The sequence below is a fragment of the Myotis yumanensis genome, unplaced genomic scaffold (genome assembly GCF_028538775.1).
Source record: "Myotis yumanensis isolate MYYU_CA2020_CCGP unplaced genomic scaffold, mMyoYum1.0.hap1 SCAF_3, whole genome shotgun sequence".
Classification (NCBI taxonomy): Eukaryota; Metazoa; Chordata; class Mammalia; order Chiroptera; family Vespertilionidae; genus Myotis; species Myotis yumanensis.
Genome location: NW_027223754.1, coordinates 116,153,352 through 116,180,719, shown reverse-complemented (window position 1 = coordinate 116,180,719; position 27,368 = coordinate 116,153,352). Strand labels below are relative to the sequence as shown.

Here is a 27,368-nt window from a genome sequence, read left to right as displayed (position 1 = left end):
ATGGTATTTGATGGGTACAAGACTTATTGTGGTGCTCACTTCATAAGGCATATAGATCTAATCACTATATTGCACACCTGAAACTAACATATGTCAACTATAATGGAAAAATAAATTTAAAAAAAACATACAGTTATGAAAAAACAAGACAAATTCTATTATTAGGACTTCCTACAAAATACCTGACCAGTAGTCTTCCAAAACTGTCAAGGTTATAAAAGACACAGAAAATCTGAGGAACTGCCATAACATAAGGAGACATGATAACTACCTGGAATGTGGTATCCTAGATGGGATCCTGGAATAGAAAGAGGGTATTATAAAAGTTAAGAAAGTCTGAACAAACTATGAACTTTAGTTAACAATAATGTACAATACTGGTTCATTAGTTTTTACAAATGTGTCATACTAATGTTGAGATGGTAATAACAGAGGAAACTAGGTGCTGAGATGAGAATTTTCTGTACTATCTCCAATTTTTATAAATCTAAATCTACTCTGAAAAATAAACTCTGTTAAGAAAAAATGGCCTTCTGTACACTCAATATCCAGCTTTAAAATGGTGAACAGTTAAAGCCTCCTTTATACCTCTTCTGTTATAGTCCCCCATCGTTTTTCAAATCTTTTGTTATGTCTTTGTATTCCCTGACTTTCACTACAGAAGTATATGTACCTACACAATATATAGTATTGTTTTATTTTAAAATTGTGTACATATAAATTGTCATACTACATATAATCTACATCATCCTCTTTTGCCTGGTCCTATTTCTGGGTTCATTCTTAACTTATTGGCGTATAATATTCCATCATATGACTATCCCATAATGTGTTTGCTTCTACTCACAGTGCTGTTATGCACATCATTGTCTACACATCAAAGTTTCTGTAAGATACAGACGTTGGACAGAATGCTGGGATTTACTACTTGAATATTTTCAGTGCCACTAGATTTTGCCAAACTGCTTTCCAAAGTGGTTGTATCATGTATGCACATACCAGCGGTATGTTCTGACGCATTTGGCGAAAACAACTTTTGAGAGACAAACTGGAAAATATGACTTTTGTGCTCACGTAAAATCACTTCTACAAACAGCAGTTACAGCGGTTCTCAACCTGTGGGTCACGACCCCTTTGGCGGTCGAACGAGCCTTTCACAGTGGTCACCTAAGACCATCCTGCCTATCAGATATTTACATTACGATTCATCACAGTAGCAACATTACAGTGATGAAGTAGCAATGAAAATAATTTTATGGTTGGGTCACAACATGAGGAACTGTATTTAAATGGCCAGAAGGTTGAGAACCACTGAGTTAAAAGCACTGCTACAGCTCCGGTGCAGGAACCTCTCGTGCCGTCCGCTTCCGGCGTCGCTTCTGACGTAGGGCGGCCGCAGGCCCTCTCGGGAGGCGGCGTGTGTCTGACGCCCTGGAAAGCCCCCTTCCGGGCTGTCTGGCAAGATCCAAGTATCAGCTCACGTTGGTCAATTGCTTCTTTTTTATAAGAAAGGAAAATATCCTGACAGGCTCTTCTTATTCTTGGAGACGATCCCCTAATCCCAGAAGAGACGCTCTCGGCTGGCGTTTCTTTCTGGCAGCGCCGCGGGCAGCCCTCGGGCCCTTGTAAGACGCGCGCTGCGGCCCCGCCTCCTTCCTTTCGGCCGGAACCGCCATCTTCCAGGTAGGCCTTGCGCGTGGCTCCCGGCGACCGTGGTCCCACAGACGTGAGTCCTAACCCAGAGGCCTCGGAGGCCGCGTACTGGGGCCCCGGAGAGACCGTGCAGACTGTCTGGGTCCCTCTGGCCTGGGTGTCGGAGCTGTGTCTCTCCGGCCCGGTAGCGGCGTGTGGCCAGCCGTGCCGGGCTGGGGTTGGGCGCGGAGGGCCAGTCTGGGGTGCCGCGGCCTAGGAGGGGTCGGCCTCGGGCTCCGGAACAACGAGGCCGCATCACCTGCCTGAGCGACTCGGGTCGGTCTGGAAAGAAACTAAAAAGCTTTGTCCCCACGGCTTCGCTCCGCCGTCCTGGGCCTTCTCGGACAGGCTTTGTGGGGGCCGGCCGCGTGGTGTGATGGCTTTTAAACTTTTCAATGCGGTGTTTCCCCCTCATCTATTACTTACACTTGTAACGCTGTCGGTTTGGGGCTGCGGGATAGTAGGAACGGGTTTAACTCCGGTGAGGCCTGGTTGTGTGTGAAAGCCTCGTGGCCGGAGGACGAAATAGGTTCGAACTGTGTCGACCTGGATCGTGAATCCCAGACCATTCGTCTTTGGTGCATGACATGATTTTCCGTTTTTTAATTTTGGCCCCGGGTCGCAGTTGGACGAAAGGAAAACATTTTGTTTCAGACTGTTTTGTTAATGCTGGGGCATCTTGTGTTGAATGGACTCCCGAATAACTGATTTAGAAGTTTGAGGGAAAGGTTACTGAGAACCCGCTAATCAGTGGTTCTCAACCTTATGGCCCTTTAAATACAGTTCCTCATGTTGTGACCCAACCATAAAATTATTTTCGTTGCTTCTTCATAACTGTAATGTTGCTACTGTGATGAATCGTAATGTAAATATCTGATATGCAGGATGGTCTCAGGCGACCCCTGTGAAAGGGTCGTTCGACCGCCAAAGGGGTCGCGACCCAAATAATTTCTTTTTGTCTGGTTTGTAGGTAGTAGCTGCCCGCTACCAGAGGTGAGCAAACTGCAGGTTGCACCCCGTAGTGGGTTCCAGTTTTGGAACTTGGGTGTATTGGGCCGTGACGTAAAATGGATTTCTTATGCGGGAAGATGAGTCTGGTGCCAGCAGCATGGGCTTGAATCAGATATTACTCCCATGACTGATTCTGCCACTTTGAGCATCTTTCCTTGTTGATGAATTTAACATTTTGAAAATGAAAACCGGGTACCTGTCACTTATACCTAGTTGCTTTTTAAAGTTAAAGGGTGCGTTTGTTGTAACACTGGTTTGTTTGGCTTTGGTGGTCAGGTTAACTATTTTGGGTCTCCTTGCCCCACGAAAGGGTCCTCTGGTGGAGTCATTTATCTTTAGGGTTGAGGAGTGTCAAGAGACCAGTTTATGTTAGGACTCTGTCAACAAGTGAAACCAGACTTGGGCATAGTTTGCCTGCAGTCATTGTCAGCAATGGTAATTCTGTCCTTAGATGACCTGAAACAATTGACATCTTTTGGGAAATAAAGTGAAAGGTTCCATTCTAAATGCCTATAGAAGAATTCTTAGACTGATTAGCTAACTACCATTTACTAGTAAGCACTTTGCATGTGTTGGGAATTGCTGAGTGCTTTGTAGCCATTACCTCAATTCCTTGTCAAAATAGTATTAGCCCCATGTTAAAAGTGAGAACCTGGGAGTAAATGTAGGTCTCCCAGAAAGAGGTGGCAGAACCTTTGTCAAAATTAGGTCAGTGGTTATAAAATCGATTTTTCTCCCTTACATACATTACCTAGTAAGCAATTGTGTGAACAGTATCTTGTAGTTAACAATTCCAATGCCCTTGGCATTCTAGGCTGGGTTCTACAGGTAATAGTGTGGTAGAGGTCATGTTGTGTTTTTACATTTTTTTAACAGGCAAAGTACTGCTTTGGTTTCTAAAATCCAGTTCTACTTAAGGAGTTTTAATGTTACAGAACTTAGGCAGGTTTGGCAAAGATCTTACTTGCTAAAATGATGGTTTTTACCTTTGTAAGAAATACTTGTTCGTGAGCCAGCTTTTTCGACATTTTCCAATTCTGGCATTGCTACTGAGATGCAACCATTTAAAATTACGGGGTTTTTGGTTAAAGGGCCTAGTAACAGTTTTGCAGTTATATTTGACTATTTTGTACTTTCTGGTTTCAGTAATTCGCCAAAATGACTAACACAAAGGGAAAGAGGAGAGGCACCCGCTATATGTTCTCTAGGCCTTTTAGAAAACATGGTAAGTAGATTTGTCCTCTTTGAAATCAACCATGGTGGTACACATTTGTGCTATGTTAACACACTTGAGATGCAGATAATATAATGTATTCTAGTAGCAATTAACCACCTACCTAACTTAATTTTGTAATAAAAAGCATGAATTTTATATAGCAGTTCTCACATTGTCCGCTAGCAAGATTTAAAAATGTATATATGCCCTAGAGCAGCGGTCGCCAACCTTTCAGACATCACGGACCACCGGTTGGTGACCACTGCTCTAGTGGGTTTTGCTAAGTGGATAAGAGCCTTGGCCTGTGGACTAAAGGGTCCCAGGTTCAATTCCGGTCAAGGGCACATGCCCAGGTTGCAGGCTCGATCCCCAGTAGGGGGTGTACAGAAGGCAGCTGATCAGTGAAATCAATAAAAATATATTTTAAAATAAAAATGTACATAACTGCCCGGCTGGAGTGGCTCAGTGGATTGAGCATCTTTCCATGCATCAAGTGGTCGCTGGTTCAATACCTAGTCAGAGCACATGCCCAGGTTGCAGGCTTGATCCCCAGTAATGGGGTGCAGGAGGCAGCCATTGGAAGTTTCTCTCCCATCAATGTTTCTGTCTCTTCTTCTCTAAAATCAATAAAAAAATATATATGTTTAAAATAAAATTTACACGGTCAAAGGTGGGAGTGTGTTGAAAACTAGTGAGGTTACATTTTTTTGACTTGACTTTTTACTCTTGATATCACTATTTTTAGGAGTTGTTCCTTTGGCCACATACATGCGAATCTACAAGAAAGGTGATATTGTGGACATCAAGGTAAAATTGGGGAAATACCATTAAAAGAAAAGTTGGATTTAGTCTAACATAAGAACAAATACTAGTGTATAGTACACCTGTTGGCTCTTTTTATCTTCCTAAATGGGGGAAAATCCATTGCCTTTGAACAGCTAATTTAATTTTACTTTTAAAGCCAGTTTTTTTTATTTGTTAACAGCAAGTAGAAAAATATAGGAGATATAATCATGAGAATTTATTGAGGTGAAAAGGGATACCTTAGTGCAGAGTTTAATTATCGATGGGGGTTACTAGTAAAACCAGCGAAAGCTATGTTCTTTGAGAGCCATATTTGAATGTATTCTGGCACTCTGGAGCTTAATGATGATTGTCTTTTTGATTGCTCAAAGCAACGTGAAAAATGCATTTCACCGGCTCTGAAAGCTCTTGAGTTGCCATTTAAAAGAGAAAAATCTTTTAGTTACTTTAATAAAAGTCAGGGTTTAAAAGGAGGAGGCACTTACTGAGGTGACGTTTATCTCCTTTCTTAACAGGGAATGGGCACTGTTCAAAAAGGAATGCCCCACAAATGTTACCATGGCAAAACTGGAAGAGTCTACAATGTCACCCAGCATGCAGTGGGCATTATTGTGAACAAGCAAGTTAAGTAAGTAATAATTCTTTGATTCGTATTCCCTCACACTCCCTTTTCACTTTGTCAATTGGACTTATGTCTTATTGGTCATTCAAGTGGGGCAAAGGAAATGTCCTTTTAAAACTCAGGCAAACGGGGTGTTTTGTATCCTGTCAGAGGAAACAAAGTAGACTTACAGGATTTGGTATTAGGCAGTTCTAGTTTCCAAAATATAAAAAGTTACAAATTTTATTAGCGATCTGGTTTTGGTTAAGTTATTTAGTGTTTTGGGGTCTGTTAACTTATCCTATCTGTGGGTAAAGGGTTCATGGTTTATTTCATAAATGAAACTGCCAAAAGAGTTTTTTTTAATTTGGTTATATTTTTTATGAAGCATTTATAAGAATTTCTGTTTTCTCCAGGGGCAAGATTCTTGCCAAGAGAATTAATGTACGTATTGAGCATATTAAGCACTCTAAGAGCCGAGATAGCTTCTTGAAACGTGTGAAGGAAAATGATCAGAAAAAGAAGGAAGCCAAAGAGAAAGGTACCTGGGTTCAACTGAAGCGTCAGGTGAGTGCTTGACAAAGGGTTTTTTGGTTGATCATGACAACTGTGAAATTTGCTCAGTGATAATTTTCTTTTATATGAAAGTTAGTAAAGGTAAAGCATTGAGTAGATGTTACCTCATTGGTTCTGAGAGAACTTTGAAATTGAGTTACAGTTCTTAACATAATTATTCCATTGCCTTGTTTTCATTTGTTTTTAATAGCCTGCTCCACCCAGAGAAGCACACTTTGTGAGAACCAATGGAAAGGAGCCTGAGCTGCTGGAACCCATTCCCTATGAATTCATGGCATGATAAGTGGGAAAAAATAAAAAAGACTTCTGTGCTGATAAAAATGTTTCTCTTAATTGAGTAGAAGTGTGGCATCCCTTCCCCCCAAAGAATAATTGAAAACTTTGTGTCACCCTAACTGGTTTGGCTCAGTGGATAGACAACCTGCGAACCTAAGGGTCCCAGTTTCGATTCCAGTCAAGGGCACATGCCTGGGTTGTGGGCTCAATTCCCAGTAGGGGGCGTGCAGGAGGCAGCCAATCAATAAACGAAAAAAAACTTTTGTGTCCTAATTCATTGGGTGATGTCTTTACTATTTGAATGTAGTGGGGGTTTTTGCTGAAAGATGTGAGGTGGTTTACTTTGCAACAAAGAATGTACTCCATTGGTTAGGAGGCTGCATCTGTTGCATTATAGTTAAGCTCAAGGAAAATTGATTACTTAGATAATTATCTAAGTATCCTATCTTAAGGATTAGAAACTTGCCTTTGAAGCCTGCTACTTAGAAATAGATGGTTTCAAATTACCCTCTTCATTGTGAGTTACATACTAGTTCTGAGTTGCTTCCACTTTTCATGAAACTTGGCTCAGAAAAAATAGTGTCTGATAATTTGGAACTAGAATCCCTTTTTTTATTTCAACCGAAGCTAAACATTTATGCAGCAGTTAATGTGTTGCATTCTAAGCACTTTACATGTTTTACTCAATTTCCATAAAAGAAAGCTGAGGCACAATTTGCCCAAGGCTGTGGATTCAAACCTAGGCAGGCTGGCTCCGTTACCTGGTCTTAATCTCTGGTGTTATATTGCTTCATATTAAGGGGAACATTTTAAAGCTACTTTGTGTAGTTGGAGCACATTTAAGTTAAACATCCAAAAAAGAATTGATGACATCCTATCCTAGCTGCCTTCAGTATTCTGTGATCCCTGTAGCAATAGTATCAGTTTATTTGACATGGAAACCTTGACGTTCCTCTGAGTATTCTCTTCCCTACTAATAGACTCAATGACAAGAACCTATTCATTTGTGTAACTTAAGTTAGTGCTATAAATGGGTAGTAAGCCCAACATTAGTGGCCTTCAGTTTTCTCCAGTGAAGTGTGATGGTAATGGGTCTACTTTGGAATCCAGCAAACCTGGTTTTGAATTTCATTGAATACCTAACGATAAGTCAAATGGGTATTTGCCCTAAACAGGTTTACATCTATGGATAGAAAGTTGTGTTTAAACATGCTTATATTGGTCAACAATTCACTATCACAGAAAGCAACCAGGAACATTATGAATTGCTTCAATTGGCATTCCTGTTTAATGTTTTCCAATCTTTTTTTAAAAAATGTATTGATTTCAGAGAGGGAGAGAGAGAAACATCAATAATGAGAGAGAATCATGGATTGGTTACTTCCTGCATGCCCCCTACTGGGGATCAAGCCTGCAATTCAGGCATGTGTCCTTAACCGGGATCAAACCCAGAACCTTTCAGTCTGTAGGCTGATGCTCTTACCCACTGAGCCAAATCAGCTAGACCTGTTTTCCAATCTTTGATGGCGCTACTGTGTCCAGTTAAAATAATTTTTAACTCTAATGTGTCTCACTTTGCGTATTTTAAAATTGCATTTCCTGAATATCTTGTCAAACTATTTCAAGGCAAAATAAGGTATCAAAGAGTGTAGGACAGCAGAGGGAAGAGTTGGTACTAATAGGCCTCTTGTTTCTGCCTTACGTTTTCACTGATTATTTCTGATCTCTGGTGTCTGACCCTTTCCATTTGCTGCTTAACTTTAGCATACAGACTTTTGAAAAGCAGCAAATAAAATGAGCAGTTTTTCCTGTGCCTTTCTCTGGTATCTTAATTTCCTAGTCCCACTGCAAATATGGCTGCTTCCACCACTCCAATGAAACTATTACTCAAAAGTTTATCAAACACTTGCTAATTAAATGAGGCTTTTTAATTTGACTTTATCCCTAAATATTTGCCAATTTTTTTTTTCTCCTCTTCCAGAATTCCAGAGGTTTCTGCCATACTTCTTCCCAGTTCTTAAACATGTCTCACTTCCCTCTCTGGATTCTTAATGTTTCACATCTGTCTATAATTTCGTTACGAGTAGAGTTCTAAGCCAGTGGTTCACAAAGTATGGGTCCTCAACTGGCTGCATAAACATGCAGACCTGTACCAGAACAACTTGAGTCAAATTCTGGGGTTGGGGCTCAGCACTTAAGCTCTGGGTGATTAAGATGCATATTCAAGTTTGAGAACCACTGACTTCTGTTATAGTCATCCCTAATACACTTGACACTCAGATTTCAGAGCTCACTCTCTAAAGGTTGATATTTACAACTCTTGGGCAGCTACATCTGAATGTCCTGCAAATAAAGAGATTAGTTTACAAAGTTTTATTAGATGAATTAAGTTAAAATCCCTGAGTTTTGAGTAATGTATGTGTGTGCTAGGATTATGTACCTTGCCTTGAAATTCAGGTTCTTTTAAATGAGTAATCATTACAGATTGTAAATTTATAAATCCTGTACTATACAATTCCCTTTTCTTACACTTGTTGAGAATGAAGAAAAGTATTCTAACTATAGAACTTTTCACCCTGTTCTAAGAGTCGAGACTGTAAAGGAAGTTGCATGGCTACTTGAACTTTTAATTCTGATCTTGCCAGGTATCTTTTAAGACCTGTTTTTAAGTTGAACCCAATTCCAAGGGTTGAATAAAATATAGCACACTCTTTGAAGTCCTCTAAAAATTGTGGCTAAATATATCAACTTGATTTCCTATCTCTAATATATTCCCACTAATGTACATTAGCATTTTCTCTGGACTGGGATGGAAAAAATGCTAAAATATAAAACATTGCTAAATAGCAATAAGAATTGCTAAGATATAAACAAGGCAGGCTTTTCATTTTTTTAGCATGAGAATTTTAAGTTGAATTTATTTGAAATATGCATGTTTATAGCATTTCTTCAACTCAGCCCCACTTAAAGGGGAAAAAAAAATTGATGTTCATGCAAAACACCTAATCTGTTAGACAAATTGCTTGGTTATGAATAATAACAATGAGGCAGCATCTGTAGCTGTTCCTGTTGAGGTGGAAAGTGTATAAGGGAATGGATAAGCATCCAGCCAAGTTTCTGCATTGTAATGCTTTTCAAACAGCTACAGTGTGGAATGAGGAGCAATTGACAGGCCATCTCACAAAGCCCCAAATGCAAAAGGCTGGGAAATGTGTAGGGAAATGCTTTCATACCCACTTTCCTAGCAAGAATAGAATTTATGGAAATCATTTGGATTGGAAAAGAAATGGCAAAAGGGTACTCTTTACTGTCTCTACCAAGTGAGGTGATGGCTTAGCTTAAGTGAAGATGTGATTGGATATTTTGCTCCTGAGAGAGTAGGTTCAGATTAAGTTCAACCTGCTTTGTCATTCCATTTACATGACCAGAGTGCTTTCCATGTTGGATTTCAGCACCAAGATTTGAAATCAGGGGTTGGATTGTCTACTACTAAATGACTCTGACATTGGATAAATTACTAAGCTTGTCTGAACCTCAATTTAGAAGATATTTCACCAATTTCATAGGGTTAATTAAGATTAAGGAAGAATTAAGATTTAGAATTTTTTGTTAATTCAACTAATTTATGAATGATAATAAACTTTATGGGGATGTCTGTGATGGCAGACAGGGGTATCTTATGTACTTTATTGTCCTTTCAGTAAATGTTTTATAATAGAAACTTAGCTGTTCTTGTGTTTTGTACCAGTACTTAACAGCCTTACAGAGTAGATTTTCAATTATTTTGACAGTTGAAATAAAGTAGGAAGTTGGTACAAGACAGAAGCATAATTCCTATTCCGGGGAAAGTACCAAAAGATAGTCTCTGAGTCTCCTGTAAGCATAGTAATATTCAAGGATTTAGGCCAGGGGTCCTCAAACTATGGCCCGCTGGCCACATGCAAATACAAATATTGTATTTGTTCCTGTTTTGTTTTTTTACTTCAAAATAAGATCTGTGCAGTGTGCATAGGAATTTGTTCATAGTTTTTTTTTAAACTATAATCCGGCCCTCCAACGGTCTGAGGGACAGTGAACTGGCCCCCTGTTTAAAAAGTTTGAAGATCCCTGATTTAGGCTATACAGGAAAGGTAATTGATACTGAATTCTATGGATGGTGGTTAGAGGGACTTTTTTTTTTTTTTAACCCTCACCTGAGAATATGTTGAGAAAAGGAGAGAAACATTGTTGCCTCCCTTAAGCACCCTGAAAGGAGATCAAACCTGAAACCTAGGTTTGTGCCCTGATCAGGAATCAAACCCACAACCTTTTGTGTGTATAAGATTATGCTTCAACCAACTTAGCCACCCAACCAGGGCTAGGGGGAAGGGATGTACTTGAACTAGTAAAGGACAGTCCTTGGCAAAGTTTTGCCTGAGATCTAGAAATCAAGCTTATTTAGCTGGTAAAGGGTTAATAACTTTCTAAGCCTAGTGATGTTTGCATATTCCAAATTCTGTCCTTCACACTCATTCTAAACACCCATGGACTTGTGTATCCGTGTCTGCCTACACATTTCTATTACCTTTCTAAAGCCACTTCAGCATGCCTATTATGTTAGTCACACAATTTACATAGCTAGACAAAAATCCAAATGAAAAACAAGCAGAACAATTTACACAAGGCTATAATTTCACAGTTCACTAATATATTATCTGCATTAAAAAGTCATGGATTATTACTTGCAAATGCAAAGAGCTTTCCGAGGAAAGTGGAATAACATTTTGAGCTCATCTAGCAAAGTTGCCAGGTAAATGCAAAATGGAATGCAATTATCACCTGTGCAGAGAACAGTCTTAGGACTCTTCCTTATCGAGTGACCTTAAACTTAAATGATTTTATTCCTGACTGGGAGTGTGTAACGGAATGAAGTGAAGAGATAAGCCCAAGATTCAGCCAAGAAATGGCTTTTCCCTAGAAAGGTCTGCATTTAGACTCCAAGAATGTGAAGTATTTGTAGCAGATCACATTGACAGCTGCTCAACATAGATCCCCTGTCTATTCCTTGAATTTTAACAGGTAGCAACTGTCTAGTAGCCCAGCCGTGGGCAAACTACGGCCAGCGGGCCGGATCCGGCCTGTTTGAAATGAATAAAACTAAAAAAAAAAAAAGACTGTATCCTCATTAGTTCACACAAACACTCCATCCATGCTTTTGTTCCGGCCCTCCTGTCCAGTTTAAGAACCCATTGTGGCCCTGGAGTCAAAAAGTTTGCCCACCACTGGGCTAGCCCCTGGGGAAGAACTATGATTGTTTAAGTTAGTCAGCAATTCCAGTCTTTTTTGCTAGATACTTGTATGAACTTCCAGCTTCTTAGTTCTGGTCATTGGGATACGAGAAAGTCTGCCGGATTCTTCTGAGGATTATTTCACAATAAGAAAAGACAAAGAGAGGCCCTCCCTCCCTGCTTGAATGAGGACTTAATGTTTGGGGAAGCAGGAGCCATTTTGTGTCCAAGAAGGAAAGGCCAAGAGAATCGGAGAGACAACAAATCAGACACCTATCACTGAACTGCTCAAGGACCCCTGGGAGCTAATAGTTTCAAAATTGTTCTGTAAATAGTAACTCTCTTTATGGGTGCCTTTTCCCCAGTCAGGGAAGAAGGTGCTCTGCTTCAAGTCTTTCCAGTTAAACTGAAGTTTAACAGAAGGGGATTGCCTTGTGAACAGCCAAAAGTTAGTACAACTGAAATACGGCAGTTCATCCCAGGACATTTCCTGGAACACTAGCTCCTGCGAACAGGTTACTCTCAAAACTAAGGCACTGGGATAATGATTTCTGTCTTTTCCAGTTCATACAGTGAAGACACCATTTGTTCAGAAAGTCAATCAGTGAACAAACATTTATTCAAGAGCTTGTAAATCCCAGGTTACCACCGTGTGCTTGGTACTAAAGACACAAGTTAGAGTCCCTGCCCTCCTGGAGACAGACATGAAGCAAATATTCCACCAGAAAATAGTGACACTTAGCAGTGGTCAGAGGAAGCTTCCCCAACGGAGGAACAAGTGAAGTACTCTCAATCAGTTCCTTCAAGATTATTCAGGATTCTTCAATTGAAAAATGAAGAGAGCAGTAGGGGTGGAGAGGAGGAGACACCAAGAAATGGAGGCAGTAGAAATTATGGAAGTTGGCAATTGATGTGGAAGTGAGAGTCAAGGATGGGCTACTGGGTGATGGAGGCACATTCATTAGTGTGGTCAACTGCAAAAAATGGATCCATTGTTTACCCTTCCTTGCATCCCAGTCTTTTCAAATGTGTCTTTGCACCTCCCTCCACCAAGGAGTGGAGTCTTTCTCCCTATCTCTTGAATTTGAGCTGGCATTGTGACTTGCTTTGGCCAGCAAAAAGCAGAGGTGATGGGTTCCCCTCTGAGCCTAGGTCTCAATGGGCCTTTTCCACTTCTAATCCCTCTCTTGGAACCCTTTTCAGCCACCATGAGAACAAGCCCTGGCCAGCCTGCTTGATAAGCAGAGACATGTGACTCAATTATTGTCCCTCCCTCATCACAGCTGACTGCCAGCCAGCTGCAGGATGATGCCAGTTCCTCAAGCCCTGTCAGCTCTCTGCTGATGCCTGAAAGAGCCAACCAAGATCAGCTGAGCCTGGCGTAGTGTAGGATAACCACCCCATTGGTCTTCAGACATGTGAGCAAATATGAGGGGTCATTGTTTTAAGCCAGTTTTTTTTTTAATGCAGCAAAAGCTAATACAACCAGGATAGAAGGAGGGGTGAGTAAGGGTGTCTAATAGGCAATTGGACATAAGAGGCTGAAATGCAGGAGGCCAGAAGCATAAGGTCTTACATCCTGCAAGGATAAACTCCCACGGCTCTGTCTTGACAGGGTGGGCCCAGAAACCCATAATCAGGCCATATTTCTCTTTTATGTTCTTTTCCTTCCACTCTCCACCTCACCCTAAACTCCACTTTACACCTGGAAGTCAGTACTGGAATGAATAGTGAAGCACGTGCATGACTCAAGTGCATAGGTCCTGAGCCAGAGCTTCCAGCCAGTGGTCGGCAAACTCATTAGTCAACAGAGCCAAATATCAACAGTACAACGATTGAAATTTCTTTTGAGAGCTAAATTTTTTAAACTTAAACTATATAGGTAGGTACATTGTTATTAATTCGGGTACTCCTAAGGCTTAGGAAGAGCCACATTCAAGGGGCCAAAGAGCCGCATGTGGCTCGCCAGCCCCAGTTTGCCGACCACTGTCCTAGCCCAGCCATGGGCCGGGCCGGATCCGCCCGTTTGAAATGAATAAAACTAAAAAAAAAGACCGTACCCTTTTATGTAATGATGTTTACTTTGAATTTATATTAGTTCACACAAACACTCCATCCATGCTTTTGTTCCGGCCCCCCGGTCCAGTTTAAGAACCCATTGTGGCCCTCGAGTCAAAAAGTTTGCCCACCCCTGGTCCTAGCCCATGGAATGCTTATAGTGTTCGCTGATGAGTCAATGCAACTCGTGCCAGCTGAGGTGCAAACAACTACTGCCTCCAGGGCCTTCATAGATCTGGAGCCTGGTCAAAGTGACTACAGTTCCCTTGTACTGCTACCAACAGTGAGCTCTGCCCATCCCCTTTCCCCTAATATTGTCACCCCTCATCACCTTTTGAAAATAAAAGGCAACATTTGGCAGGAATTTCCCTCCCACTGTTGCAGAAAGATCCTACTGATTGCAGTTTTCCCTCTTCCTTTCGTCCCCCAGCTCCTCTGATCTCAGGTTCACTCATCTATTGACTCAGGGTCGCCTCTGCAGGGTGGAGGAGGGTTCAGGCATAGCCCGGCGAGAGGCTCCCTGCACTCTCGGGATAGTGCCTGCATTTCCAGCGTCTGGGAGCCTTGAAACGCGCAGGTCCCGGGCAGAGAGCGTCAGGCGGCGAGGAGTGCGCAAGCCGGCTGCGTTGGTCTCCAGCGCTCGCTGCTCCCGCCCTGTCCGCCACCGATGGGAGGGTGAGGAAGAGGAGGAGCCTGAGGCGGCCGCTGCTCCCTGGTGCGCGCGGAGTCCTTTAAAAGCCGCCGGCGGTGACAGCTCGGAGGTCCGCCTGGCCCCAGTACCCCGAGTCCTTGCGCTGCCCGCTCGCCAGCCACCCCGCTGCGGCCGAGTCCTCGCTGGGTAGGCTTGTGCTCTGACGGCCGGACGCGCTCCATGCGGCCGCCCAGCATGTCCGGGCACTTTCTGCTCGCGCCCATCCCCGAGTCCTCCTCCGACTACCTCCTGCCCCGGGACATCAAACTGGCGGTGCTGGGCGCCGGCCGCGTGGGCAAGAGCGGTGAGTGCCTAGGGAACCTCACGGGGCGGAGCCCACCCCCGGCCGGGTCCGAACAACGGGGTATGGGGAAGAGCGGGGGCTCACAGCCCGGGGAGGAGGACCGGGCACAGGGAGGAAGCGGACATCCCCTCCCTCCTGGCTTCCCCGCTGCTTCCCGAGTAACCTTTACAACCTTTCGTGGGCTGTCGCTGGGTTTGGCACCGTTGGAGGACGAGGGCAGGTGCAGCAGGTCGAGTACCTGCAGTCGTCCCCGCCACCAAAGGCACGGGGACCACGACGGCCACCCGGGTTTGCAGAGTCCGCAGCCCGTTCCTCCCTCCTTCTCCCGGAGAGTGTCGTGTTTGACGGTCCTGTCCGAGCCCTTCACCTGATTTTCCTATTTCACTTTCAGCAATGATTGTGCGCTTCCTGACCAAGAGATTCATTGGCGATTATGAACCGAATACAGGTTAGAATAATTATGTGCCCCCAGCTTTTGTGGCTGCATGCTTCGATTTTCTTTGTCCTGCTGAGAGTGTAAGAATGTAAAAGCAGAACCTCCTTCATTCTCCAGGCAAGTTGTACTCACGGCTTGTGTGTGTCGAGGGAGACCATCTGTCCCTGCAGATCCAGGACACCCCCGGGGGGATCCAGGTAAGGACTGGCGGACTTCCCTTCCGACACCCACACCGAGGGCGCTCGGGAGCATGAGCAAGACTCTCAACGGGCCTGATGTGCATTTAGATGGAGTAGTGGGCTGTCCCAGGAGGGGCCGGTCAGTGGGCTGTTAGGAACCCTCCAAGGGGGCGAGGACTGGAAGGTTGGAGGCAGCTTCCTCCAATGCGCCACCTCTGAGAGGGGAAGAGTGGCTTGACTTCTCTTTACAAGCTGCGAAGGCAAGGCTACTGGCATGGGTCTCACCACCTCTTTCAGGGCTGGCCGCGGAACCATTAACAAAACTGACTGGCGGGCCCTGGAGAGGATCTTCTCCCGCAGCAGGGACTGCGGAAGTGCTTCTGTTTCTAGCTGTTCCCGCAAGTCACTAATTGCAGTCAGACACTCTTGGCGCCTGCTCAGGAATGTAACTTGATTAAGTTAATTGCTCTCCCTTCTAGGGAGGAAAGGTCTCGTGGAAGAACTGAACGAAAGAATTTGTTTCTGGAACATTCTCAAGAAGGACATGCTAAAAATATTTTTATGGGTTTTGGGAATAGATGTTTATCTTGGCTTATTTTCAAAGTTTTGCTTTTTTCTGAGTTGGTTCCTTAAAAATTATGACGTTCTGATTTGAAAGTTCTCATTGAAGTCACTCTTCAGTCAGCCTAGGTTCACCACAAACTACCTTGCCCAGCAAGGAGGTTAAAAACAGCGCATTGGTAACAGCTAATAAAATAAGCCAGGCAGGGAACTTGCCTGAGAATTTGCTCTTTCTACATCAAAAACCTCCTTCTGCAGAAGCAGGGCAGAATCTGAAAACTATATTTAGTGATTTCTTTTTCAACCATTGCTCAAAGTTTACTTTGATGATATTTTGAGTCCTCTCCCACTGAGGGCTTCCTTGATCAGACTCCCTTTGATCTTCTCAGGTCCAAGATAACCTCATGCAGGTGGTTGACTCCCTGTCCAAATGCGTGCAGTGGGCAGAGGGCTTTCTGCTGGTCTATTCCATCACAGACTACGACAGCTACCAGTCAATCCGCCCCCTTTACCAGCACATCCGGAAGGTCCACCCTGACTCAAAGGCCCCTATCATCATCGTGGGCAACAAGGGGGACCTTCTGCATGCCCGGCAGGTGCAGACCGATGATGGTGTTCAACTAGCCAACGAGCTGGGCAGCCTGTTCCTTGAAATCTCCACCAGTGAAAACTATGAAGATGTCTGTGATGTGTTTCAGCATCTCTGCAAAGAAGTGAGCAAGCTGCACGGCCTCAGTGGGGAGAGGAGAAGGGCCTCCATCATTCCTCGGCCGCGCTCTCCCAATATGCAAGACCTGAAGAGGCGCTTCAAGCAGGCTCTGTCTCCCAAAGTCAAAGCCCCCTCCTCACTGGGGTAAACTCACCTCAGACAGACTGCCTCCATTTTATTGTGCATTTGTGCAGCTGAAAAGACTGGGCGGGGGGGGGGGGGGGGGGGGGGGGGGGGTCTCCTTTATAATCACACATTCAGAGTTTATTTTTATACAAACTATTGGTTTGCAATTGTATGTGTATTTCTGAAAATTCAGTGATTGCCTAGAAGTTGAAGAGTTGTTTTTTTAAATAAAACTTTTTTTTTTTACTGTAACTGCTAGCCACCCTTCCATTAAAGGCAAAATGGCAACATTTCTCCTTGTTTCTTAAATGTCTTTTTATAGAAATCATACTTGCACCAGAGCCCAGAACTGCTCCATGCTTGCCCTCAGTCTGAACTCTGATTGGTGTCTCTCTGTTGGGAGGGGTTTAAGTGGAGGGAATGTGTTGTGGAAGAAAGAAAAATATGTGGAGGAGGAAAGAGATTTGAATAACTGCAGGATGTCTTTAATTAGGGCACTTTGCCACAGGCATGTAATTGACATCATTTGATTTCCACTGTGCAATAATGTTAAAAATTACATCAGTGCAAATGGTGTTTTGTTTTTTAAATAAGGGTGGGAGAGTAAACTTCCACTTGTACCAATAAATAATAATTTTATGCTGCAAATAACAACTGACAAAAACAAAAAAAACATTTTACAGTATTTCTTATGTCAGTAAGTGCACTCTACCATCCAGGAGTTGCTTAAAACTTCTTTCCTCTCTGTTTCCCTGACCCTCACATTCAACAGGGTATCTGATCTGTCAATTTTTTATTTTTCTCTAAATCAGCGGTTCTCAACCTGTGGGTCGTGACCCCTTTGGGGGTCGAATGACCCTTTCACAGGGGTCACCTAAGACCATCAGAAAACACATATATAATTACATATTGTTTTTGTGATTAATCACTATGCTTTAATTATGTTCAATTTGTAACAATGAAAATACATCCTGCATATCAGATATTTACATTACGATTCATAACAGTAGTAAAATTACAGTTATGAAGTAGCAATGAAAATAATTTTATGGTTGGGGGTCACCACAACATGAGGAACTGTATTAAAAGGTCTCGGCATTAGAAGGTTGAGAACCACTGCTCTAAATCATCAGTCACTCTGTCTACCTTAATTCAGGCCTTTACCAGTGTAGGCAAGGGTCCAGACAAGACTCTGGTTTCTTGGCTTATGGAATGCCATCTGTCTAATTCTTTCTTTATACCAGAACAACCTTACTAAAGCCAACCCTAATCATTTTATTTCCATGATTGAAAAACAGCTGGTTTTCCCTTATTTAGTGGATAAAATATAAATGAGACATGGCATCAAGGTTATTCACCACCTCTCCAACCTCATCATCACCTTTTGTCAACACACACACACACACCTCCATTCCAATAGACCCATCTGCCTTTCTCAGTATACACGAGGCTCTTCCACACCTCTTTGCCTTGGCGTGAACTATTCCCTCTGCCTTGAATATTTTTCCGTCTTCTCCATCTCCAATATGGCCAACTCATCTTCCAAGACCCAAGTCACATGCTACTTTCAGCCTCTGGGTGCCTTCTCTGAGTCTCCTATTTTCATTGCATTTGTGTTATAACCCAACCATGTCATGTAGCTATTTATCACCTTCTTTGGCAGGAGCACTGCTCAAGGATAGCAACTGCATTTCATGACTGTATTCCAAGCTTCTAGTCCAGTGCTTGCACGTGAAGTGGTAGATTTTCAGTAAAAATTTGATGAATAAATGACAATGTATTATTTATTGGTGCCAAGGGACAATAATGGGAGATTACAATGACATAACTTGTCACTTTTGCAGGACAAGGACAGAGACATTCTGAGTAGTTAAAGGTTCTTTATTAGCATTGACAGAAAGTGACACATATGCAGCTTCTGGCCATTGCAAACCATTGCCCTTCCTTCCAAGGACACCTCTGTCCAGACCTCTGACAGTAACAACAACTTCCCTGTACTTGAGGGGCATCTACCTATGCAAAATGGCATGAATGATTTAGAAAATTAGATAATTTATATATAAAGGAATGTCCAACTATTTAAGAAGAAATATTGTTTTAGCCCGGCTAGTGTGGCTCAGTGGTTGAGGGTTGACCTATGAACCAGGAGGTCACGGTTTCATTCCCTATCTGGGCACATGCCTGGGTTTGCAGGCTCTGTCTCCAGTGGGGGGTGTGCAGGAAGCAACTGATTAATGATTCTCTCTCATCATTGATGTTTCTATCGCTCTATCCCTCCCCTTCTTCTCTGAAAACAATAAAAAGATATTTTTTAAAAATATTGTTTTAGATTCCATTACCCTAAAAAAAGGACTCAATTCTCCTTGCTCATTTGCATAACCTCAGAACAAAAGGAGTTCTTTCTATCATCTCCATTACTGCTTCCTACCATACGTAAGCATGGACACAAGAACAACTGATCCTCCTAATCATGGTTATGCTCACAGCATGCCCAGATTGCCACCCAGTGCCAGGGGGCCCCCTCTCTACATTCAGGAAGCTAAAACCAAACATCCCATGGGAAAAAGTTAAACCATAACTTTACAGCTAAAGGAAATACAAGAGATGTCCCAATGCAGCCTATGATCCAGTTCTAAGTGAGAACAGGAAGTATCCTTGTGCTCTCCAAGTGAGCACACTGTGGACCAGAGGGGTCAAAGATGAGTCACAGGTTAGTTCCAAAGGGAGTCACAGCCTCCAGGGCCCAGGAAGCTGGGGGTCAGGCAGAAAGCACCCTACCCAGTATTTTTCCTGTCCTCAGCATCACAAATATCTGACCTCTAGGGCCCCGTAGCTTCCTTTATTTTCTTGTCCCAGAACTAGCCTAGCACAGGACCTGGCTCCCTGATGCCTGCTGTCTCTTTCCTGGCGGTCTCTTAGGGAATCAGGTGCTTGGGAACATCTGGAAAGGACCTGGGATCATAGCCCCGGAGATGAAAGAGGGTAGCAGGGAGTTATCGGGTGGCAGTTAGTGCGGGAATTTGTCAGATTTGTGGGTAGGGAAGAGGATCTGGGTTTAATTGGGCACAGAGGAGGCCCTTATCGGGGAAGCTGAGCCTGGAGCCCACCTTCCTTCCCCTCAGGAATGAGGAGGACAGGGTTGTGGGAGCACTGGGTGTCATTATGTTCCTGAGGGGAGCAGAACTCCTGAAACATTGGGCAGAACACTGAAAACTTGGGTGGGTGTGGAGAGGCCAGAGTGTACACATTTCCCCCTGGAAGTTATGCCTTAGCTCTGAGTGTCCTCATCAGAGTGCCAATCACTTGTCACCCTCAGGAGGGAGGTGGGGCTACAGCGTCCCTGCTCCTCTTCCTGTTCGCTCCCCCTTGCCAACCAGAGCCTGTGTTTTTGAACTCCGCAGGTTTCCATTGGTCATGTCTCCTCCTTTAGTCAAGGCTTGGTCTAAAACTGCAGAATGATCTAATAACATGCCTATCAGCCTGGTCCTGGAGAAATGGACAGGATCCAAAGGCTAAATTATATATCCTGCAAACATTCTTATTTCACATGCGACTCATGAAAAGTGGACTTGAATCATGGAAAAATACATTAATTCTAACAGAAATAAATATTCTAAGAAAATAAATATGTTTTGCTTGTATTGAGGTGAAGGGTTCAACGGAAGATCTAAAGTTTATTAATATCCATATGGAGAAATGGATTAATATAAATAGTTGTGGAAGGTGGCAGTGAACAAAACAGCAAATAGGAAAGACAAGATAAAGAATTGGGGGCTTCAATAGCTTCCCCTCCGCCATGTATGTGTTGTAGTTTCAACTCATTATGTAAAGTTACTAATTCAAATTTATGATGCAAAGATAGTTGTACGATTAATAATTTGTTCTTACCATTTCATCTGTCTCTAAAAGGTAATATATATATATACACACACACACACATATATATATATATATATATATATATATATATATATATATATATATATATATATCTGATTTCAGAGAGTGAAGAAGGGAGAAGGAGAGAGAGAGAGAGACAGACAGAAACATCAATGATGAGAGAGACTCATCAATGGGCTGCCTCCTGCATGCCCCACACTGGGGATTGAGCCTGCAACCTGGTTATGCGCCCTGACCAGGAGTTGAACTGTGACCTCCTGGTTTATGGGTTGACACTCAACCACTGAACCACACCAATCGGGCCAAAAGGTGAAACATTTTGAAAGACTTAGTTTGTCTCAAACTGCTTTGGCACTCAATAAGAAAGATGTAATATAAAAACAAACAAGCTAACTCCAAAATGATTATTTTCCAAACACCATTAATTTAGCTAGGATGCTAAGAAGTATTAACTGATGTAAGCAATGATTAGTTTGCAATAGCAGAACAGTTTTCAGCATACAGAGTGGAAATTTGTGTATCCTAGAAAGAAATGTAATTCACCCTCATGTACTTCCCTCTACCCAGTAGAAAATGAGCTCCATTAAGGTGGGATGGGTCTCATTCTTCTTGGCTCCACAGCACCTGTTAGAGTGTCCGGTACAAAACAGGATCCTCAGAACTATTTGCTATACTGAGCCATTAGAGAAATTAAGGAGTCCATAACGTCACTTCTGTATAGCTCACATGTGTAGGGTATATATATCTATATTCTGGGTTTCCACTGTCAAATGGTCAGAGATGGCCCTTGAACAAGCAGGGCTACTTGAACAAGCAGGTGTCCACCATAGTGATTTGCATGATTTCAACTCACATGTATTGAGAGCCTGCCTTGTGCTTAATGCTGTGGCTGAGATAGCATTCCTTGTCTAGGAGCTCAGGCCGCTGGGAGTTCTGGAGGCCTGGCCTTGCCAGCGGGACTCTGTGGAGTGAAAAGTGAACTAAGACTTTGATCCAAATCTGAGGGTGTTGACAAAATCAGAGGAGGGTGCAGAGCAGAGCAGAGCAGGGAGTGGAGGCAAATGCCCTACGGAGTGTGAAACTACCCTTATTAAGAAAAAGATGTTTCTTACTTTATAAATTGTAAAGCATCATTTCCTTTGAGTATGCTTATATTCATTGAGGATTAATGAGTTAAATTTGTAATTTCCTGCCATTTCTTACTGGCATTCTCTATTTAAATTAGAACATTGTTAACTATAAGGCTTACTTGTGTAAAAAAGATTTTGCCTGGAAATACATGGATGTATAACTCTGGAGAAATAGAGATGTTTCGGGAGCTCCTGCTGATGAACAGTTACCCACCAGCTCTAAGGAGGCAACATCCCACGGGTTCTGGGTGAGATCAAGGTTAGACCCCATTTTGCTCTTGAAGGACATGTGACCTTGGCCACAGCGCACTGTAAGTTTCCTTACCTTAAAATGGAGATAAATACCACTGGGCGGAATTATTGGCAGAGCCTGACACAGATGAAAACTTAGGACACTAAGGCTCAAAGATGGCCTAAAGTCACATAAGCCAGGAAACCAGGAGGCCTGGCTCCGGGAAGGGACAGGAATGCCTTCAGCGCAGGGCTGTTCCCCTGGGCAGGTCTGTGCAGGCCTGCATCTTTTCAGAAACTTGTAAACATGAAGGCTCTGCTGCTCTGTGTTTGAGCCGTGGAGGAGGAATCGTGTTTAAGGAGCTCCCCCGACGCCTCATGTGTAGAGCTTTTGAGTGAGATCATAGTCTGAGCTCACCCCATGCTTCCTGTTGACCCAGGGGGAGTCAGACGTGCAAGGAGAGCAGGAATACCACACATAGTCGGCGGGGGGGGGGGGGGGGGGGGGGGGGGAGGGGGGGGGTGGGGGGGGCGGGGGGGGGGGCCCTGCGTTTCTCCCAGTGCTGTTGCTGGTGAGGCTGGGTGTGGGGTGGGTTGACCTCACTGAGTTTCATCCAGTCTCCTCAGAACCCCTGATAGAGCCATGTGCTACTCCAGTTCGGGGTCTTTCCCACCACTTTGAAAGTCATGGTGAGGTGGAGGCAGTACGTGATGGCGAACCTCTGACACGCGAACTCATTTTTTTGGTTGATTTTTCTTTGTTAAATGGCATTTAAATATATAAAATAAATATCAAAAATATAAGTCTTTGTTTTACTATGGTTGCAAATATCAAAAAATTTCTATATGTGACACAGCACCAGAGTTAAGTTAGGGTTTTTCCAAATGCTGACATGCCGAGCTCAAAAGGTTTGCCATCACTGGCATAGGGGGTGGGGGGTGGCGGGCATTATCAAAGTCAGCATGCCTAGGGACACCCTCCCCCTGGCCAAATCTCTCCTCAGTCTCTTCTCTGACCAGCATCCTGAGAAGCAGCCTGCACCCAGGCCCCATCCCACTTCACCCCTTTCAAGCCTGTTCTTTTCTCCTGGAGGCAGGAGGTTAACACCTTGCAGGGTTTGGGGGGCAGGGAATTGTTGAAAGTCAGTGTGGTGAGGGGGCTAAGGCAGTGAATGATTTACCACAATGGGAAGCAGAAATTCACAATACACATTTGGGAGCTAAAAGTGCCTTCCCATCCCAACTCAGTCTGGTCCAGGATGGCAGTGTGTGTGTGTGTGTGTGTGTGTGTGTGTATGCACGCACTTTATAGGACATATTTTCCCAGATGGGGAAAATATGAGGATGCTGACACCATGTTTGAGGGGCTGTCTCCAGGAACTATGTGCTAGTCACATCATTTGTAGCATAATAATAAAACTAACGAGATACTATAATTACCAAATATGCATGTATTTTTCAGTTTTCCAGAAAAATGGAACCAACAGGATGTACTTATATACAAAGAGATTTATTATGAGGAATTAGCTCATGTGATTATGGAGGCTGAGAAGTCCCAGTATCTGCAGTCTACAAATTGGAAACACAGGAGGCCGATGGCACAATTCCAGTTCAAAAGCTGGCATGCTGGAGGCTCAGGAGAGCTGAAGTGCGAGCTGGACTCCAAGGGCAGGAAGAGACCGAGTCCCGCTCCAGGCAGGCTGGCGGAGGGCCCTCGCCGGCCGGCCGGCGGGGTGGCCTGCCTTTCTGCCCTATGCAGCCCCTCACCCGCATGTGGGAGGGCAATCTGCTTTATTTGCTCAGTTAACTGACATGAATGTTAATCGCATGCAGAAGAATGACACACCCAGAAGGATATTTGACCAGCACAAATCACAGCGAGATCCTCTGCCCTGGGGGACGTGGTGGGACACAACAACAATCTGAGGGTTGGGGCCATCCTTATTTGTGAACTCGAGGAGCTTAGAACGGATGAAATAAAAGAAATAGCAATTCATAGGGTGGGTCCTCTCACTGCTGATATGAAAGGAAGTGGGTGTAGTGGCACAAACTGGACTTCACAGACAGGAAGTGGGCTCTGGTCCCCTTCCTCTAGGCTGCCCATGAGACAAAGACCCCTGGGGCGAAAGGTATCTGAAAATCAAACTCAGTTGGTGCTGTTTGAGCTTGTTCAAGTTTGTGAATGATTAAAGGTGGATTATGCAAGTTCTTTTTGAACTTGGCTGTCATTTCACCTCCCTGGTCCTCAAGCTCCTCATTGATAAGACAAGAGATTCAGATGACATTAGTGGTCCACAATACCTAGCGTGCAGCAGAATCACCTGGGGGGGAGGAGGAGAGGGGAACCAGTTTAAAAAGCAGAGTCCTGGGCCCACTTCCAGAGACTCTGGAACAGCAGTGCCAGGGGGGGGCCCAAGAATAATATTACCTAAAATCCATTGAGTACGTGGCATGTGCTGGATGGACACTATTCCGAAGAGTTTTTTTGTGGATTAACTCATTTTAGCCTGCAATCACCCTGTGAGGCATGTAGTATTATTAGCCTCATGTTAGAGATGTGTAAAGTGAGGCACACAGCAGCTGAGAGACTTGTCCCAGGTCACACAGTTGGGAGAGGCAGAGCTGAGACCCAGGCCAGGCCTTGGCTGCAGATCCTGTGCTCTCAACTACTGTTTCACCCAGAGGCTGTTGTAAAACTACAAGCCAGCTGTTCCGCTGGTTGCTTAAATAAACAGTTGTCCCTAAGGAACTGGCATTTTAGTCAAGAAGCTAAGACCCACATCACAGAGTACTAGGCAAACACGGACAGAAGCCAGGAGAAAGGGACAGCAAAGTGCACTGGGAGCAGAGTCGGGGGTGGGTGAAGGGATTCGGTCTTCCTGACAGGAGGGGTTAAGGTAAGCATCAGAGAGGCAGGCAGCTCAACTGAGGAGCTTGTCAAGGGCAGAGGCAGGCAGAGCTTCCAGCCTGGGGAGGGGCTGGAGCACAGAGTTCCTGGTGCAGAGGTGACAGCCTTCTCCAAGAAGCAGGTCCTTCGGTTGGGCTGGTGTGTGGGGTTCAAGCAGGAGGGTTCCAGGGGGAGGGGAGGGGAGTCTGCCACAAGCGGATTGTGAAGAGCCTGATGTCCTGACAGGAAGGGGAGGCTCCGTTGTACAGGCCACAGGAGCCCTCAGAGGGGCCTGAGGGAGCACAGGCAGCAGCTGCAGTAGGAGCTGGAGACCAGGAGGCTGTGGCCATCTCAGGAGTCCCCTGGACAGAGCAATGTCAGGGTATGGACAGGAGGTGGTGGGTGCAGGAGGAATAGCTCACAAGCAGAGCCCACAGAAACGAGGTGGCTTGGAGATTTAATAAGAGGAAATTGAGGTGTTGAAGGTGACCCAGCCTTCTTAGCGCAGGAGAACTAGAGGAAAAGAAGCCCCAACAGAGGGCTGGGTAGAAGAGGAAGTAGAATTAAGGAGATACAAAGGAGCCCTCAACTCAGAAGATAAGTCAGGATTCAAGGAGTGCAACCCACCCGAACAGCATCACCTGACCTTCCTAATGAGGTAGTACCTTACCCACTCCTTCGGCACAAGCAGACCACACCATTTTTTCATGCTCCAGAAGGGAAATGATACTTTACAAAGTTCCTTTTACTGTTCCTTGAGTGCACTGAAAACTTGGAGTCCTATGAGTAAGCAAGGAGTATACAGACTGACAATTTTGGACAGGAAGGCCCTTGCTTTTTAAACGGCCCAGCTGTGTTGAACAGTTTAGACTGGCTGCCAAGTCCCCATCAGTCTTCTCAAACTTCCTGCAGAAGGCACAGTTTAGCAGGGCACAGATCCCTCTCTTTATTGTCCCTACACCCAGTATACTTTAGGAAGCCAACATGTTCACTGGGGACTTTATTTTAGGGGCACCACGGGGTGGGGGAGTCTTGCCATAGGCACTAACTCTGGTCTCAGAGGCTAGTCAAGGCCCCAGCATCAGCTTCTCTTGACTCCCACCATCCTGCTTTGAAAAGAAGTACCTGCATGAACAATAATACTCATCCTGTGAATAGTACATAAACAAATTCACTCAACTAGTGACAGATTTAGATGCTCAAAAATAGACAATCAAGCCACTTTCCCATACTGACATGCAAATCGGAACGCCCACTAGAACGATCAGAATCCAGAGTTGTAGTGCATTCCAGCTGAAGAATACCTGTGGTGTTTATAGTCAAAGCACATTGTCATCACTTCCTTCCTCTCTCCGTCCTTTCCTGGAAAGAATGATCTGCCTTCCTCTGGTTCTTCCGCCCCTTCTCCTTGATCTTTGCAGGTTGACGTCAAGCCTGTAGGAGGTGAAGGGCAAATGGCCAGGGGAAGTGCTCCCTCTCAGGCACAATAAAATCTTACCCGCCCGTTAGACTGGCAGCTCATGTTTCCCTGGCACAGTCCTCTCTAGGTTCCTACCAGACCTTATCTATTCGTTATTCCTACTAGTAAATATGGTTAGTTTCTCCTGTTTCCTGGCCTTTATTCATGTCTTCCTTCCACCTGGAATTCCTTCTGCTCATCAAGAGCTTAGCCTGTCAGCAAGGGTAAACACAAATGCCACTTTCTTCACGAAGCCTCCTCTCACCTCTTCACCCTTCCATCCTGAGCACCCAGCAGATAGTAGGTACTTGATTAATACTTGTTGCGTGAGTGAATGAGTGAAAGCAACAAGGAAGCATTCATTGCTCCTGTTGCTTTTTGTGACACTAACTAGAGTCAGAATATATGAGCACAAATGGTCTTGGGGGACATCCAGTCCATAGGATGTCAGAGGTCAGACTAAATTAATTTGAATTTTACCTGTTTTTATTCTGTCTGTGCTAGGTAGCTGGAGACTGAGATGTGCTGCACAAGGCCATTTGTCTTTGACTCTTCTGATGTATGCAGACAAGCTTGTAGTCTTGCTGATGCTGAGTTTTTTTGGGGAACCAGAAGTCTCGTGTTTGTTGTAAATATTCTTTAAATGGACGCATTAAGTGTAGAGGTTGTTTGGGTAAGTTCTTCCTGAAGAGTGTTGAAAGCCCAAGTGTAGCATGACTATGGCAGAGGGCAAAACCAAGCTTCTCAGATCCAGTAAGACCTATCTTGCATGGTCAATATCACTGGCAACCACGGCCACCTCCTGCCTCCACATGCCAGTTCCCTACCCCAGCCACCACACTGCTATGGAGGGTTATGCCCATGATGTGCTGTTTCCTTAGCTCATATTGGATACATATAGTAATGCGGATGTGTTCTCCGAAAATAATGCCCTCTGTTATGGAGCTGAATTGTGTCCCCCCTCAAACTCAAATATTTAAGTCTTAACCCCCAGTACCTTAGAATGTGAGAACTTGGACATAGGGCCTTTAGAGAGGTAGCTAAGTTAAATTAGGTCATATAGTTGGGCCCTAATCCAATCTGATTAATGGCCTTATAAGAAGAGGAAACTTGGACATAAACAAATACAGAGGGAAGACCATGTGAAGACACAGGGGGAAACAGCCATCTACAAGCCAAGAGGAGAGGGCTCAGAAGAAACTAACCCTACTAATACCTTGATCTCAGACTTCCAGCCTCTAGGGCTATGAGAAA

The 27,368-nt window shown here is 44.1% G+C and overlaps 2 protein-coding genes and 2 non-coding genes across 5 annotated transcripts; all 4 read left to right on the top strand.

Moving 5' to 3' along the window:
- Positions 1–1,663: 1,663 nt before the first annotated feature.
- RPL21 (ribosomal protein L21) lies at positions 1,664–6,449 on the top strand. 2 transcript variants are annotated; one of them, XM_070409429.1, is made up of 6 exons: positions 1,664–1,683; positions 3,850–3,928; positions 4,665–4,726; positions 5,239–5,351; positions 5,741–5,891; positions 6,091–6,449. In XM_070409429.1, exons 2-6 carry the CDS (start codon positions 3,862–3,864, stop codon positions 6,178–6,180), a joined length of 483 nt encoding a protein of 160 aa, XP_070265530.1. In that variant the 5' UTR covers positions 1,664–1,683; positions 3,850–3,861; the 3' UTR covers positions 6,181–6,449. The 2 variants fall into 2 exon arrangements, with proteins under 2 accessions (XP_070265530.1, XP_070265529.1); XM_070409428.1 differs by lacking the exon at positions 1,664–1,683 and adding an exon at positions 1,703–1,726.
- On the top strand, positions 5,060–5,130 carry LOC139007845 (small nucleolar RNA SNORD102). Its single transcript, XR_011470990.1, has one exon. It is a non-coding gene; the product is annotated as a small nucleolar RNA SNORD102 (small nucleolar RNA).
- LOC139007901 (small nucleolar RNA SNORA27) lies at positions 5,385–5,506 on the top strand. The gene has a single exon (XR_011471032.1). It is a non-coding gene; the product is annotated as a small nucleolar RNA SNORA27 (small nucleolar RNA).
- An 84-nt stretch (positions 6,450–6,533) lies between the features above and the next one.
- On the top strand, positions 6,534–16,589 carry RASL11A (RAS like family 11 member A). Its single transcript, XM_070409427.1, has 4 exons — positions 6,534–14,496; positions 14,888–14,944; positions 15,050–15,129; positions 16,062–16,589. Exons 1-4 carry the CDS (start codon positions 14,373–14,375, stop codon positions 16,527–16,529), a joined length of 729 nt encoding a protein of 242 aa, XP_070265528.1. The 5' UTR covers positions 6,534–14,372; the 3' UTR covers positions 16,530–16,589.
- Positions 16,590–27,368: the final 10,779 nt, after the last annotated feature.

Bases quoted from the DNA above. Each gene is read 5' to 3' on its own strand.
- RPL21 (XM_070409429.1), top strand. From the start codon at position 3,862: ATGACTAACACAAAGGGAAAGAGGAGAGGCACCCGCTATATGTTCTCT. The intron at 5,352-5,740 runs GTAAGTAATAAT...TGTTTTCTCCAG, and splicing joins ATTGTGAACAAGCAAGTTAA to GGGCAAGATTCTTGCCAAGA. The intron at 5,892-6,090 runs GTGAGTGCTTGA...TGTTTTTAATAG, and splicing joins GGGTTCAACTGAAGCGTCAG to CCTGCTCCACCCAGAGAAGC.
- RASL11A (XM_070409427.1), top strand. From the start codon at position 14,373: ATGCGGCCGCCCAGCATGTCCGGGCACTTTCTGCTCGCGCCCATCCCC. The intron at 14,945-15,049 runs GTTAGAATAATT...TTCATTCTCCAG, and splicing joins CGATTATGAACCGAATACAG to GCAAGTTGTACTCACGGCTT. The intron at 15,130-16,061 runs GTAAGGACTGGC...TGATCTTCTCAG, and splicing joins ACACCCCCGGGGGGATCCAG to GTCCAAGATAACCTCATGCA.